The 15594-nt window shown below is 39.8% G+C and overlaps 1 protein-coding gene across 8 annotated transcripts in view; it reads right to left on the bottom strand.

The window, feature by feature from the left end:
- The window catches only part of IL1RAPL1 (interleukin 1 receptor accessory protein like 1), a 1164933-nt gene that overhangs the window by 968126 nt on the left and 181213 nt on the right, over nucleotides 1–15594 (bottom strand). For all 8 annotated transcript variants that reach the window (XM_053311513.1, XM_053311511.1, XM_053311510.1 and 5 more), the window contains one exon: nucleotides 7960–8065. In XM_053311513.1, coding sequence (XP_053167488.1) covers nucleotides 7960–8041 — 82 coding nt within the window. In that variant the 5' untranslated portion in view covers nucleotides 8042–8065. The remainder of the gene's footprint in view (nucleotides 1–7959; nucleotides 8066–15594) is intronic.

Raw genomic sequence — 15594 nt, forward strand, 5'->3', positions numbered from 1 at the left:
CACTTTCTCCACACTGTGCATGATTTTATAGAGCTCTATCATGTCTAAGTGGAAGTACCTGGTGTGTGTGCGCATATCGAGCATGTCATGCACATGTTTGACATGCGAGAGAGCGAGTGCATCGTGCACACACACACACTAGGTATTTCCTCTCACTTCCAGTCAGAGGAGCAGACGGAGAGGCAGGGAGGTATACTGCTGCTCCACCAGACCGGTTTGCAATGGAGTGCCAGCAGGGGAAGAGCAGAGGGAGGGGGTAAGTGAACCCTCTTCCACCCTTAAAGTCAACCCTCCACCTTCAAACTTCCCCCGCCCGGTTCCGTGCACATCCCTACTCATCACTTCCAGGAGGTGAGCAAGATGTCAATGAGTTCCTTGTAGCTATGTCTCTTTTGCTTCAGTACCAACATAAGGTGTGGTTCAAGATCCTTCAGTGCTGATCAGCCCTCAAGGACATAGTTTTGGAAGTCAGAGCAGCTTCAGAGTGAAGGGGAGATTGGTGAATATCAGCTCTTCCCTCCAGGACCAGAACTGCATTAGAAGCACCAGCACTGCGTTAGTTTGGATGTTGGCCACTAACTCCAGAAGACAATAGGCGCATTCACATGATTATTATTAGGGTAGGAGAAGGCTTTGAGATGTGTACATGCTTTCATTTTCTACTCATGAGTTTAAAACAAAATCAGAGGGCCAGGGGCGTAACTACCATTAGGCAAGGGGAGGAAGTCATCTTGGGGCCCCACTGCCTCGAGGGGCCCCCCAGAGGCACATCACATGACTCCCCACCCACCCATGTTGCACCCCCTGTGAATTATGTTGAGTCTCTTGGAGATCGGCCGGAGCTGAGAGTAAAAAAACTAGATTCCATTTGAACTAGATATTCACCGTATTCATAATGGGGATGTGAGTGTGAGTGCACTATATATTGTCAAGTGTGTTTGTGTGTGTATATCAGCGAGGGGCCCATTTTAAAATCTTGTCTCTGGGCCCCCTCCAATCTTGCTACGCCCCTGCAGAGGGCTCTCTCCTAGCAGCTGTACTCAGGTCTTTAACAAGGTAGAAGGAAAAGCCCTCTGAGCCTGCAGTTGCTTAGCATGCCATCACTGTCAGCATCTCCTACCTTTTTAACTCATACACAAGCCAAAAAACAGGAGCACATGCAGTTCTCAAACTAGGGTAGTAGATTTCTCCTATTCTAATACTAATAATGTGAATGAGCCTATTGAGTTACAAGGTAGGAGGACTGGCAGAGAGTCTTCACAAATTTAAATTTCTCGTGAAGAGTTTTAAGCATTCATGATGATATTACACTTTACCTTCCCATTGACTTAAAAAAGCAAAACACCTCAACTTGTAAAAAAGAGCTGAAATGTTCTGAGGAGATTTTAAAAAAATCTGTTCAGTACTGAACTCAAGAATTTTCTTTAAAGATACATCTTTAAAATCAAATACACAAATTACTTTAAAGGGCCTTCAAAACAAGAAAACTATATGCATTCATATTCAGTAAAGTAAAGTAAAGTGTGCCGTCAAGTTGATTTTGACTCATGGCACCCACAGAGCCCTGTGGTTGTCTTTGGTAGAATACAGGAAGGGTTTACCATTGCCTCCTCCCACGCAGTATGAGATGATGCCTTTCAGCATCTTCCTATATCACTGCTGCCTGATATAGCACCAGCAGGGATTTGAACCAGCAACCTTCTTCTTGTTAGTCAAGCATTTCCCCACTGTGCCACTTAAGGTGACTACATTCAGTACTAAACACCATTTGCCATAAAATACAAATTTATTCAGTGGACCTGTAAAACTTTCACTTTGAAATGACATTTTAAATTCAATTTCATTTTAAATTTAATTTAAATTTAAAAACATTTTAAATTCAACATAGCCACAACTCTCAATGTTTAGGAATTTCTTCAGTTAATAGCAATGGGGCGGGCGAGGATAGTGTGAAAAGATACACACATGTTATTTCCTTAATTATTGTAGGCATGGGATTTCTGAGGCATACATAAAACTCCAACACATGAGAGCTGCCAATCTGCAAAATAGCTACTTACATTAAAATGGATGGAAGCCAATGTGTACACCTCACAATACATAGGGTAATGATGTTTCAGAAAATGCGTTATAGGGACTTTGTTCTCAAAATTGAGCAAAAGCTATTAATGAGCCTATAAATATACTGTGAAAAATGTTGCCCAAAAATCTCATTTTTGAAGCTACAGATTTGTTGCACAGATTTCCCTCTCTTCCTAAATATTTCATTAGGTTAGAAGAATAAAATAGGATGGAAAGCAGGCTCTATAATATTGAGGTTGAATGCTGAATAATCTACAGAACATGTCTAATTTTTTTTGTTTCATCTTTTCAAAAGAAGCCTATTATGCCAACGGATAAGCAGAAAGCAAAGCTTTATGTCTTCATATAAACAAAGTGTGTGCTTTGAATTGTTTAAAGGAACTTTGCTTTTATTAAAGAGGGGTGAAAAAAGAAAGACACACTGAAACATCACATTGCCCTATATTTTCCATCAGTTCTTGTCTGATCTTCTGAAGAAATCTCCATTAATCCCAAGGTGAAGAATCAAAACACTGAGAAAACAATGTGCATTTTAATTGCCTTCTGAGTATTGCAAAGATATCCAAGTCTGAACCAAACTAAAAACAATTTTAATGTTGGTCAAGTATCTTATTAAAAAAATGGAAATAAAAATTATTTCAGTAAATGATTAATAAAGTACTGATACAAGAACTGGTATGATATAACATTTTGCCCCTTCAAGATTGTGATGTAAATGTAGAATGATTTGTTTTTTAAAAAAACTTCACTTACTGTATTTAGTTACTTACAAAAATGTATAAATTACCTTTCCAGAGGTAATTTATAGAAATTAGAAAATGAACTAAAAAGCATAAAAATGGATATCCAGAAAGACCATTACTCAGATAAAGATCTGGGTCTGACTGGAATCTTATAGTTTGAGTAAGATGATGAGTAATCAGCCGGGAAGGTCATGGGCGTCACTGATGAGATGTAACTGATAAGCTCTGATAAGACACTGACAAGACTAATCCATCTCCCAGTGAACACATGTATGACCTTATACCTTAACTGGGCAAGGAAGTTACTTCTGAAGCTGAAAGTGCTAGTTTGAGAGCCCACAATGCCTACCATATGGATGTTTTGTCACAAGAATTTCTAAGTACCTAAATATTATTGTTCTTTTATTTATCCTTTATATTGACCACATATATTTGAACACAAATAACAACACAAATTTAAAAATTTGGTGGGAAGAAGAGGCATGGGATAAGTATACAGTCGCATCAGACTATAGGTGAAAATGAAGGAAAGGAAACTGTATATTCAGGGAAGAATGACTGAATGGCTGACTACAATGGGCATTAGTTAAGTAATGATGATTAGAGCCTTGTGCAAGTTTCCATTTTTGAATAAAATAATTTGCTAAAGTGAGCTATCCATGTTAAATTCTGGAAAAATCTAAAATAATTACAAGAATTATAGAACATGATTTCAGAACCTCAATTGGGATGAGGGTGCAGATGGACCTGAAGGAAAACTCAAGCTATCAAAAATATCAGCAACTTTCCTATTAGCTACTGTGCAGACCATGTATTATCAAGAAAGCAATCACATTATTTTTCCTAATTACTCCCAAAAGGCAACATTACTAATAGCAAAACTAGGTTTTCCACTAAAATGGACCTATGTTATACCACTGCCCATAATTCAAAATAAACTGGAACAAATTTCAAGATTTCACTTTCAATTATAAACTGGATAAATTTCAAGGTAGCATAGATCTCTGCCTTTCATTCAATCATTCAGATACTTCAAAGTTTCCTTCTTGCTTTTGCTGTCTTCTCCCAATTTGTATGTCAGATAAAGAAGTATAAAACATTTTAAACTAGGATGCTACATAATACAATAATCTGTTACAAATATGTTGTACAAAAATAAATTCAGTTCGTTTTGTCATTAACATGTGCAAATTGATCATTTTGCACATCACATGAAAATAACAATAGGCTTTGCCTTTTCCCATCCATCTGAATTTTATACGAGAGCTTTATCTGCACAGCGGTCACATAAAGCTCCTTCATTACAAGTTTGCATTTGCAAACAGACTGAGTTGCTTGCTCATCTTCTTACATGTCTTGAAGCACACAAAGTAATTATGAAAAAATGAAGACCAATTAAAAACAATGAAGACTTTTTAAAAACAACAGCTTAAAATACTGTGTCACAAACAAGATCCCAATGTGAATGGTTAAAGAAAAAAAGATGTAAAATTAAGCCTGAAACAGAGCAAAGGTTTGTAACATCTCTTCTTTTAATGATGTCATTATGTGAATAAATATCAGGAACTCTGAATGTTACGGAAATTCTGTTTCAAAAAGTAAGGAGATTGCTTTGGTAAGGATTACAGTTTATACATGAGAGCGAATTTCCTAAACTTATATACTCATACCCAGCATTACACCCTTGCAACCCACTTTAATACATCATGAATAACACAAACCCTGGCTCTCAAGGCACAATCACTAATATAAATAGAAAATCTCCCCTTCAATTTAAATGGGACATCATCCACTGTCAACTAGAACAACTGCTGAACTGACTTATATTTCACAGACATGCATTTGAATTTTTTAAATCTAAAAAAAAATCCAAATTTTAATAATAGGTGTATGTTGAAGGGCTGCATTAGAATGAGGGCAAGTCACCACTGATTTTAGACAAGAACTGAGGAATAACTAACACATGCAACACAAGCATGAGGTACAGCCACATGTTTTGAAAAGATCACCATGTACAATTCTCTCACATACTCATATCAAAGTGTATTATAAATGCCTTCCTCTTCATAACAGCTAGGAAAGATTTGTGGTGAAACAAACAAGCTGTATGAAAATTTGCAACCACTATACCGGCGGGGACGGGGGACGACAAACATGGTGAATCCACATTAATGAACTTTTTGATGTTGCATGTCTTGACAAATCCAAACTCACTGTCCATTTATGATGGAGTGCTTCCAAAACCACGACACTGAGAAGGTTCTGCTTAAAAAGTAAAACCCATGTACAAACAGTAAAGTGTTATAACCCCAAATCAAGGTAGACCATTTGTTTTTACCCTACTTAATTCTTCTATGTCTTCTGTGACATGTTCAACTGCAGTTTCTTGAATAATTTATGCGTTTTCAGTTTATATTCTTTTTCTTCAGTATATATTCTTCTCTAATGATACTAACCATTAAGCACACTGTATTCACTCAGAAGGAGTACAAATGTAATTATTTTCATTAAACTTTTCTTTTTGTTCAAATTGGAATTTAATCTATTTTTATTTAGCCAAATATCTGGAAAAATTGATATCAAAATAATAACCACAAAAATAAAACTGATATGAGAAAAAAGCATCCCCAATAACGAAAGTTGATTATAAATATACTGAATAATATATCTTTTTTAGAAACAGATGTTTGCATTTCATTAGAACAAAGGGATGCTGTGGATTTTTATGTAACAGACATTTCAGCAATACTCAGGCATGATATGAAACACTTGATATTAGAACATTTTGCATAGTTTAAAAATTACAAGCCACTTCAATAGCTAGGAATTTAACCAAACAAAACACAAATGGGTTATTTCAGCAGATACAAATTGGAATCCATTCCAAGTCATCACTCCTCTGTCATAAGTTGTACATAGGCATATCATTTTATATGGCCTACAGTAAATTAATTTGTAATAGTACTAGCACCACACCCTTGCTCTTGTCTGGAAAATGGAACAAAAGAATGTAGGATAACTGGTTGGCAGGGAATGATGTCATGGGAATGATGCAGACCCAGATACTGGCCATTCCGTCACTGATCAATGGTATTCATCCAGCCTACAATTCTTTTATGGGCCTAATTTGGATTCAATATGGTGAATCCAAAGGCCTCACTGGATCTTTCACTACTACAGGAGAAGGAATATACAATATTATGGCAGGATGTGGTGTCCCAGCCCTGGCCTGCTTCAGGTAGAAGGGTTGATAATGGTCATGTGCTACCTGTAGATGCAGCAAAAGAAGTGCCAGCAAGATGAGCTGGCAGGTTGGGGCTGTCATTTGGCAGCTAGGCATAAGAAGCAAGGAAGCTCATTTGTTCAGGGGAATGGGATACACCTTGAATAAGGAATGGTCACTGTATCTTCACAACATTAAGACTGTTTACTGAGTCACTTCTGCGGGAGAATAGGACTTTTTGGCTGACCCCTTCTCTTGACACGTCAGCCAGTGTAGAAAGGATAATAAGGCGTGAAATGGGTGCCTGTGTTCTTCCCAAAGCAAGATTTGTAAGGCAGTGGTTCACATGGGGCACTGGAAAGCCCTTGAGAAACTCTGGTCTAAGGGATCACACACAGCAATGCCATGCAGCTGCTACCTTCACCTGATTACTTGCACTGGAAAAGGGGAGCGACTACATTTTGTATTGCCTCAGACTATAGGCAAAAGTGAGAGAGGGTATTTACAGTGGGTTACAGCTGGCCAGTCCCCAGTCAAGGGATAACTGAACTTCTTGTTGGGGACTCTACCCACTACACTACCCTCATATGAAACCTTATGGTTCATTTAATTAAATGTGGCCAGTTTTAAGCCCATATACTGGTGACCAGCTCTTCTTTCCTCTTTCCCCACAACTAGTTATTAAATCAAATACATTCCAAGTAGTCAAAGTCATAAGGTTGTAGTAGCTAGGAACATCATTCCATATGATCTGCAGTAAATTATGCTGTGATCTTCTCTGTAACAAAAGGGAAGACACTCTATTCAGTGTCAGGTAGACCACCACAACAATTATCTTTTGGCAATTCAAAGAATATTCACCTGTCTTTCAAACAACATATCCTGTTCATTTGACTAAAAGTGGCCCTGATCTCTTTAGTATTCCAAGCTTGGGTAACTTTCTGACAAAAGCCAGCTTACTGGCTGTTGAACTGAAATGGGGGACCTTTCAGTTTCAGTTTCTTTTCTTCCTGCAAGAAGCAGGTCTTCTTTGATTTTTCTCATTCCTTCACAAAAGGGTGCAAATGTGTTTATGAATTGTGTGTTGAAAGAAGATATTCCTTTTGCAAAAGACAACTGAGACAATGATCCTTCATCCCATCCAGTCATGTATAGTTTCATTGTTACAGCAGAAGATGAACAGGAATCCCCATCACCTAGAGCTGTTTCAGAAAGAACATTTTGCTGTGCAATGCCAGTGGGCAACACAGCTGTCAGTATAACACAGCAGAACAGGAAGACATTCCAACTGCCTCACCGCATTGGACAATTATACACCTTCTTCCCCAATGCAGACTGAAGTAAATAGAAGGCTTTGATTGCCCAAAGTGACATTCTTGAACGGACTGATAGGATTGGCTACATGGGACCATGAAACCATCATGTTCACCACAAGATCCCTGAGTAGCTGGGATGGCACATGGAAGAAAAAAGTATGTACTAAAAAGCCACTTTTACCCATATGAAAGATTACAGTGGGCTTTTATCTCAAAAGTCCAGTTTTTACCTTGAAGATGTTCTACTGCAAAATTTCAGTACAGTAGCACCAGTCATGATTCAGTTGGGTGCAAGAAATAGCAACTCCTAACTTCATTTTCCAAAATAGCAAAACACCACAGAGCACAGTGACATTGTTTCAGAAAGTGGGTCACACGCGTAGCTTCTCATCATTAATCTGGAGGCTATACATCTCTATGGAATCATAGCTGCTGTGCCTATACAAGCTACTCAGCTAGATATGGTCCATTTACAAAGACCTTTTTAACATCTGTCCAGAAAGAAATATTACAAATTATTACAACACATTTCCAAATCCAAACTGCACTTTATATAGAAAACTATAACAGGAGAAAAAGAAGAAAGACTTCTTACCTGAGCCCCTTTTGGTCACAACCTTCAAACTCTGAACGAGAGTAGCATACAAGAGGATTAAGTGAGGAATAGGAGCTTTCATCTTCCAGTTCTCCAAGGCTGTTCCCTAAAGTACAAAAAGAGAGATATCTTGTAATGTTGGCTACATTTTTGCTGGAACATAATTTTAGAAATGAAATAACTCGGAGAACCGTTGAGTATCAGGTCGCCTCTATGGAAATATTCTGGCTAGCACTAATCCAAGTTCCAGGAGAATCAGAATAAAATTCACTATTATTCAGAAAACAGATGTTGCAAAATGTATATTTCAGTGATAACTGCTTCTGTTAAAAGGAAAGAAATTACAGCTACAGTCCAATACAGACAATAAGTGTGCTTATGCACATTGAAATCAACGGGCTTCAATGTGTTTAACTTTATGTTGGATTATGGTCTTACAATTTTATTCTTAGCATGAATATTTTATTGCACGGATTGTACAATCTTCAGCAACGTGGAAGTTAAACCCTATTCCAGTCAAAGTCAGTTTGCAAATGCAACTCTTTAAGCTTTCAATACAGCATCCATCTGTGGCCTCCTAGAGGCAAAATATTGGTTTATTTTTAGATCGTTCCACCTATTTGAAGAAAATATGCTCCTATGCAATTAACTGTTATTAGAATTATACAGCTGGTGAAAGTTAATACTCACCTCCCCATGCCATGTGTTGGGCAGGAATGCATTGAAGCAGGCAGGCTACATAATGCAGTACTCAGAAGCCTATTCAGACACTCCTGAAGTACAGAAATGACCATGTTGGGAATGGTGTGTGTGGAAGTCCTACCCTTCACAATCCTGAATTCAAAATCCCTTTTTCAACACATATCTCCATGCATATAGCTTCCTACTTACAATCTATAAAGTAGAGGTAAAATGTGCCATTGAGTCGGTGTCGACTCCTGGTGACCACAGAACCCTGTGGTTGTCTTTGGTAGAATATAGGAGCGGCTTGCCATTGCTGTCTCCCACGCAGTCTGAGATGATGCCTTTCAGCATCTTCCTACATCGCTGCTGTGCGATATAGGTATTTCCCATAGTCTGGGAAACATACCAGCGGGGATTCGAATTGGCAATCTCTGGCTTGCTAGTCAAGTCATTTCCCCGCTGCACCATTAGGTGGCTATTTACAATCTATAACCTGAAAAATAATTAAGATGACATACGCATGTGGAGCACTGTGCATGGCACTTGGGACTTTGAAGACGTGGAGTCGAGAGCCAGTGCGCTTTGTAGCATCACATTGTGAATGTCCACCACAGGGCTTCAGACCAATCCCTTAAGACTAATAAGACTATCCAGGTTTACATTATCCAATTGGCAGTGTACCGAACACAGAATATTCAAAGAGAATTGGAGAGGAGAGACTGGTCCCATTCCAGAGTTTTAGGCAAGCCAGTCACTGCTACAAGGAAAGGTGAAAACCCCACAGAAAACTCCCTCGCCACCCACACACACTGCATTTTTAGATTTTTAAAAATGTAAAGTACTAAGAACATTAAGTCTCCAAAAGGCACTGTTAGAACTTTTTAAGAGATGAGAAAGCAAGAAAATATGCCTTGACAGTCACTTTTTCTACCAGTTACAGATATAATGCTTTTTTATTTTCCAAGTTATTTAATACATTACAGTATTCACAAGCTTAGAACTGGTTCTGTTCGAGCTCCTTGTAGAGCAAAAGAGGTCTGTGAGTGAGGAAAATTGTATTTCTCACCCATTTACCACCAGTCTTAACAATTTTCAAAAGGCAAGAGTTATACACATCAATGTTACCAGGCCACTTAATAGAAAGCTGTTCTAGAAGAGAATTCTGCTTCACATCAGTACTCCAAGATATTGGTTTTCACAATTCGTATGCATTTTAAGGGTATAAATAAAAGCTAGTTATGCAGAGGTGAAGCAGAACAGATGCACCTAAAGCTATGTTATACTGTGCTGCTATGTTACACTGCAGGCTGGAGTCGGATGCTCCTATAACCAAACTCCATTTTTCAGCCACTGCACTGAGTGATGTTGCAGGAAATCCTGATGCCGATATCGTTAAGTCTCCAGGATACTAGGGAGAGTCAGCTCCTTGCTTTGCATGAGCCTAACAAATACTGTCCAAAAGAACTACGGACTTCTACATAGCATTTTAAGTTTAACAGATAAAGTCTGGCTTCAGAAACACGCTCATTATGGAGGAAGAAACACCACTGGCTTCCTATCACAGTAGGCAACATGAACACTGAAACACATGGTCACAGTAGGAGCTCAAAAGAAATTTTAAGTCTGGTGTCAGAGAAGGGATAAAGAGCACACAAGCATTATTAAGTAGATAAAATTCCTAATAGTCTACAATGAAGAGACATCCTGCTTGATTTACTAGGGGAAGTCTTTCTGGAGTGTAGTAGTTCTTTAGACTATTCCCTGAGTAGTTGTACTGAAAAATTTAGTCAGGATGTCAGCCAGTGACATTTAAAATATAGGATGACATCCAGACTATGCAACTCAATAGTTACATAGCTAGTCAGGAGTTACACTACAGGACATTTAATTTCAATAGGACATTTACTGAATAAGTTAGTCAGAATTCAGCCACTAAAAACTAGTATGCAGTGACTGAAAACTTTTTATCTAAAAGGCAATGCAAGCACTTTGGAGATAACAGGAAAAATAGAATATCTCTTAAACTGTCTACTGGCATCTAAACTAGTTTAGGACAAGCTGAACACATTAAAACAAAAGGGACTCGTGATTAATTCCTCCATGTAGCTAAGAGGTTCTCATGTGATGAGCTGTTGTGAGGCTCAGAAAATGGTTCAGAAAAATGGGATAATATACAAACATGTATAGCCAGCGGTGCACGTAGGTAATTTTGGAGCCTGGACCTAAAGGCCTTTGGAGGCTCACCTCCACAAACAGTATTTTTAACACATTTTTAATGTGACCACACCACCCGGGACAGACCAAAAGGAATTAGGAGAGCCCCAGGAGGTATGGAGGCCCTGGACTTTGCCCCCCAAATCCAGGGGTAAGATCGCCTCTGCTTATAATTAGTCAAACTCTTTGTCCATCTAACTCAGTAGTGCCTACACTGAGTGGCCTGGCAGAGACTTTACAGGGTTTCAGACATCTCATTTCCATCTCATTTCTAGATATGTCTGAGAGAGCTCATGAGGCCTTTGGCATGCAAAGCATGTACCACTGCTCTGTGGCCTGCCCTGAGGATTTGGGCTCCCTTTGCCATAGAGTTTTCCATGCAGGGCATCCTTGGATCACAGGCTTGGTAAAACTACCAAGTAAAACTAAGACTTCCTATTTCCAAGTGAATGTACCGGGCAACCAATGCAAAGAATAGGACAAGGCCCCATAGAAATTTAGGAGTAAAGTGGCCCCCCTCATTCTCCATTATGTCTTTTCACACACATGGCAACATTAAAAGTAAAACTGGAAGTGTAATTCTTTTCTTTTTCTACCTTTATTAGTACTATATGTCTCCTGGCTCTAGGGAGCTTCAGTATTTTCATCCTTTTCAGTGTGTGACTGGTCACCCTTCATAACTTCCCCATCTTGTGTGTGTTGCAACTGGAAATGGCTGCTTTCTACTAAAGTTGACTGCAAAGCTCATTGGCTCAGGTCTAGAAATGAGCTTAAAGGACTCAGGGTTTTGGGTGACACTCAATAAATGCCCTCCCCCTGGCCAAAAATAAGTCACAAATCTGTACTTCCTAATCAAAGTTTAGGCTTTCCTACATGTCTCTTACTCAGTACTTATTCTTTTGGTGGAACCATTCACATTACATCTTGGCCTGTTGCCTAAATAGTACTACAGGTTTTCCCAGTCTCTTGGGTTTCACTTGTTCAGGATTTCTATATTTGGGTCCTTTGCCTGACAAGAAGATATTGATTTTTATCAGTATGTGACAGCCACTCTCATGAACCATGGCATTTTCACTGTGCCACTTCCCTTTTTGGATGCTTGCAATGCATAGTGAAAAATTTTATTGATTGATTGATTTGATTTGATTTGATTTGATTTCTATACCTCCCATCCAAAAATGGCTCAGGGCGGTTTACACAGAGAAATAATAAATAAATAAGATGGGCCCCTGCCCCCAAAGGGCTCACAATCCAAAAAGAAACATAAGATAGACACCAGCAACAGTCACTGGAAGTACTGTTGCTGGGAGTGGCTAGGGCCAGTTACTCTCCCCCTGCTAAATAAAGAGAATCATCATGCTAAAAGGTGCCTCTTTTCCCAAGTTAGCAGGGGACAATGGCTATGAAAATAGCTTGATCATCAAATGAGAAATTACATTTAAAATGTCTCATCACGTGGGAAGTGCTACTTTGGGTAACAATTCAAGGTGGTCACCGATTAATGGCTATCTTTATATTTATCCTTATATTTAAAAGCCTTATGACATATGTAGCAAATCCCATGGTACATGGAACATCTTACGTGATTTCCTGGCAGGGGAGAACACAGCAGAGCACAGCAGGGGGAGCCTCTCTCCGAGCCAGCCTGCTGAGGAGGAAGGGAGGTTGAGGAGGAGGTGGCAAGCCAGTGGGAAAGCACATGTAGGCTCCAACCACCTGCCTTCTTGCAAGGAAGATGGCTGACCAGGCACAGGCAGCGAAACCAGGGCTGGAGGGATCGGGGCAAGAACAAACCAGCTGAAGTGACATGGGGGGGGGGAGAAGAACGGAGCGGCCGAGGGTGCTTGATAGAGGGGAGAAGAACGCACCGGCCGAGGGGCCGTGGTGGGGGGTGGGAGAGAATGCGCCGGCTGAGGGGGCATGGTGGGGGGTGGGAGAGAACGTGCCGGCCGAAGGAATGTGTATGGGTGGGGGGGAGAATGAACTGACCAAAGGGATGTGGGGGAGAATGGCTGATGGGATGGAGACAAAATGAAGACGGGCAGGGAGCTGGATCAGTTGTGGTGGTGGTGGATACAGGGAGAACTAGGGACACAGATGCTCTGCACTGGGTCAGCTAGTAATATATGTATTCTGCTTTGAGAACGTTTTAAAAAAACAATATATAGTATAAGTAATGGTAGTAAGTAATAGTAGTGGCCCTTATTTTTACTAAATTTCATCCAAACAAATCAGTTAAAGGACAAATATACATAAGAACACTTCAACACTGGGACAAAATATGCTAATGTCAGAATCTAATTTCCAAAATGCCCATTCTCAACCTGTACTCATTGTATTACTGATAGGAAGAACAGCAGGAAGAAAATGCTATTAATAATATGCACAGAGCTTTCAAATAGCAAAGCCCATCCCATGTATCACCTTATTTTATTTATTGCATTTCAGTCCTACATTTCTTCCATTATAGAATTCAAAGAGTCTTAGCTGGGGTTCCTAGTGGTCACCTATCCAGACCTAGACCTGCCTAGTTTTATCAAAGTTAATTTATTATATATCTACAGACCACGCCATGGGTGATCTTTACTAGAATAATCCAATACAGCTAGTCAGTATCATTATTGCTATATGGCAAATGAGAGTCTAAACCTTACAAAGGTTTGCTTAACACCACCCAGTGAGATGGAACTTTCTGATTTGCAGTTCAGTCACTTATCTTCTATGCTGCACCAATACTACATATGGAAGGCCAACTGATCTCAACATGCAAGACTGAACAACATCCTTTTAGCAAGGATTTCCTTATTTCCCATCTAAACAACAACAGCCGCCATACTGGGAAGACATGCCCTAGCTTAAAAGGTTTCTACAAAGCAACATAAGGCACAGTTAGCTTTATAGCATCATGGTGTCTAGTAATTCAGCTGTAATCACTTTCTGTGTCATAGTCTAATGAACTCTAATGAAATCAAGAGGACTCATCCAGTGTATGTTTCAGAGCTTTTTCAATTTTGTCCATCCAATTTTTTCAGGATCATTTTCTTATCAGAGCAGTCACAACTGTATCTTGGTCTGAGAATTTGTATAAATGACCATCAGGTGCTGTGTACAGTAAATATTATTTTGGCCAAAAATCTGTAGCTGAGGTGTTCTGGAAGAGTTCACTCATATTATGCATACAGGAGTGTTTTGCTGTATCCACACAATTGCCGGCTCTGTCACGGAGGCAGCAGAGGCAGCAAGGATCGAGGCCAGCCAGCCACCGGAAGTTCCAGGATGCCCTGTGCAAGTCCAAAGGGCATTCTGGAGAGACCCCCCCGCTGGGGCTGGAGGCTTGTTTTAGCCATGGTGCAGAGTCATGCTGCAGCAGCACACGATCAATCAGACGGAGTTAGTGGAGCACTCACTCCACTAACCTCGTTTAAGGGGAGGAGCACTTTTGGTAGTTTGCTGCTGGGAGCCACGCAGCTCCCATAGCAGCAGACGACCAGGAGAAATCAGGCTAGGCTCCCTTAGCCCGATTTATTAATTATTATTTTTAACATATTTTAATACTTTATTTATTTTACATATTTTTATACCCAAAACTTACATCTCTGGGTGGTTTACAACAAGATAAAAACATTAAAACATTGGTTAAAAACAAAAACAAGAAAATTAAAACAATTTAAAAATTTTAAAACCATATTCTAATACAACATTAAAAACAATCAAAACAGTGTCAGTTAAAAGCCTGGATGAACAGATGCATCTTTAAAGACTTTTAAAAAATTGTCACAGGTGGGAAAGCTCTTATTTCACTAGGGAGCATATTCCAAAGCCTCGGGGCAGCAACAGAGAAGGCTCATCACTGAGTAGCCACCAGACAAGCTGGTAGCAAATGCAAACTGACCTCTCCTGATGATCTCAATGGGTGAGATCATCAGGAGATGTTCTCTTAAATACCCAGGGCCCAAGATGTTTAGGGACTTATAGGTTATAACACCTTGTATTTTGCCCGGAAACATATCGGCAGCCAGTGTAACTCCTTCAATACAGGAGTTGGTCTCTCCTAGATGATCCAGAGACCAGCCTGGCTGCCGCATTCTAAACCAGCTGTAATTTCCTGATTATGTACAAGGACAGCCCCACATGTAGCGCATTACAGTAATCCAGTCTGGAGGTTACCAGCAGATGTACCACTGTTTTGAAGTCATTTATCTCAAGAAAGGGATGCAGCTGGCGTATCAGCCGAAGCTGATAGAAGGCACCTCTGGCCACTGCCTCAACCTGGGACACCAGGAGAGACTTGGATCCAGGAGCACACCCAGACTGCGCAGCTGTTCCTTCTTGGGAAGTGTGACCCCATCCAGAACAGGCAGATCAAAATCATCTCCCGAGTTGCAACCTGCACAATGAGTACCTCCGTCTTATCTGGATTCAGTCTCTTCTTCTGGATTCAGATTTCTTCTGGTCTTGAGAATAGCTTCATAGACTACTGAGTCTGAACCATGAGGTGTCATTTAGTTGTCATTGTTAATAGGCATGGATAGAACCCATCCCTCACAAATTTGTCTAATTCCCATTGAAAGCCAGCAGCCATCATTAGATCCTGTGACATGCCATACAATCACATTCTCAGAATAAACACACACAAAAAATTCAAATCAATTTTCATGTAGGAAGAAAAAAAAATCTGCCCATTCTCAGCTCGACATAGGCCAATATTAAGTACAAGTTAGCCTATTTTGAATGACT

This window comes from Hemicordylus capensis, chromosome 3 (genome assembly GCF_027244095.1).
Source record: "Hemicordylus capensis ecotype Gifberg chromosome 3, rHemCap1.1.pri, whole genome shotgun sequence".
NCBI lineage: Eukaryota > Metazoa > Chordata > Lepidosauria > Squamata > Cordylidae > Hemicordylus > Hemicordylus capensis.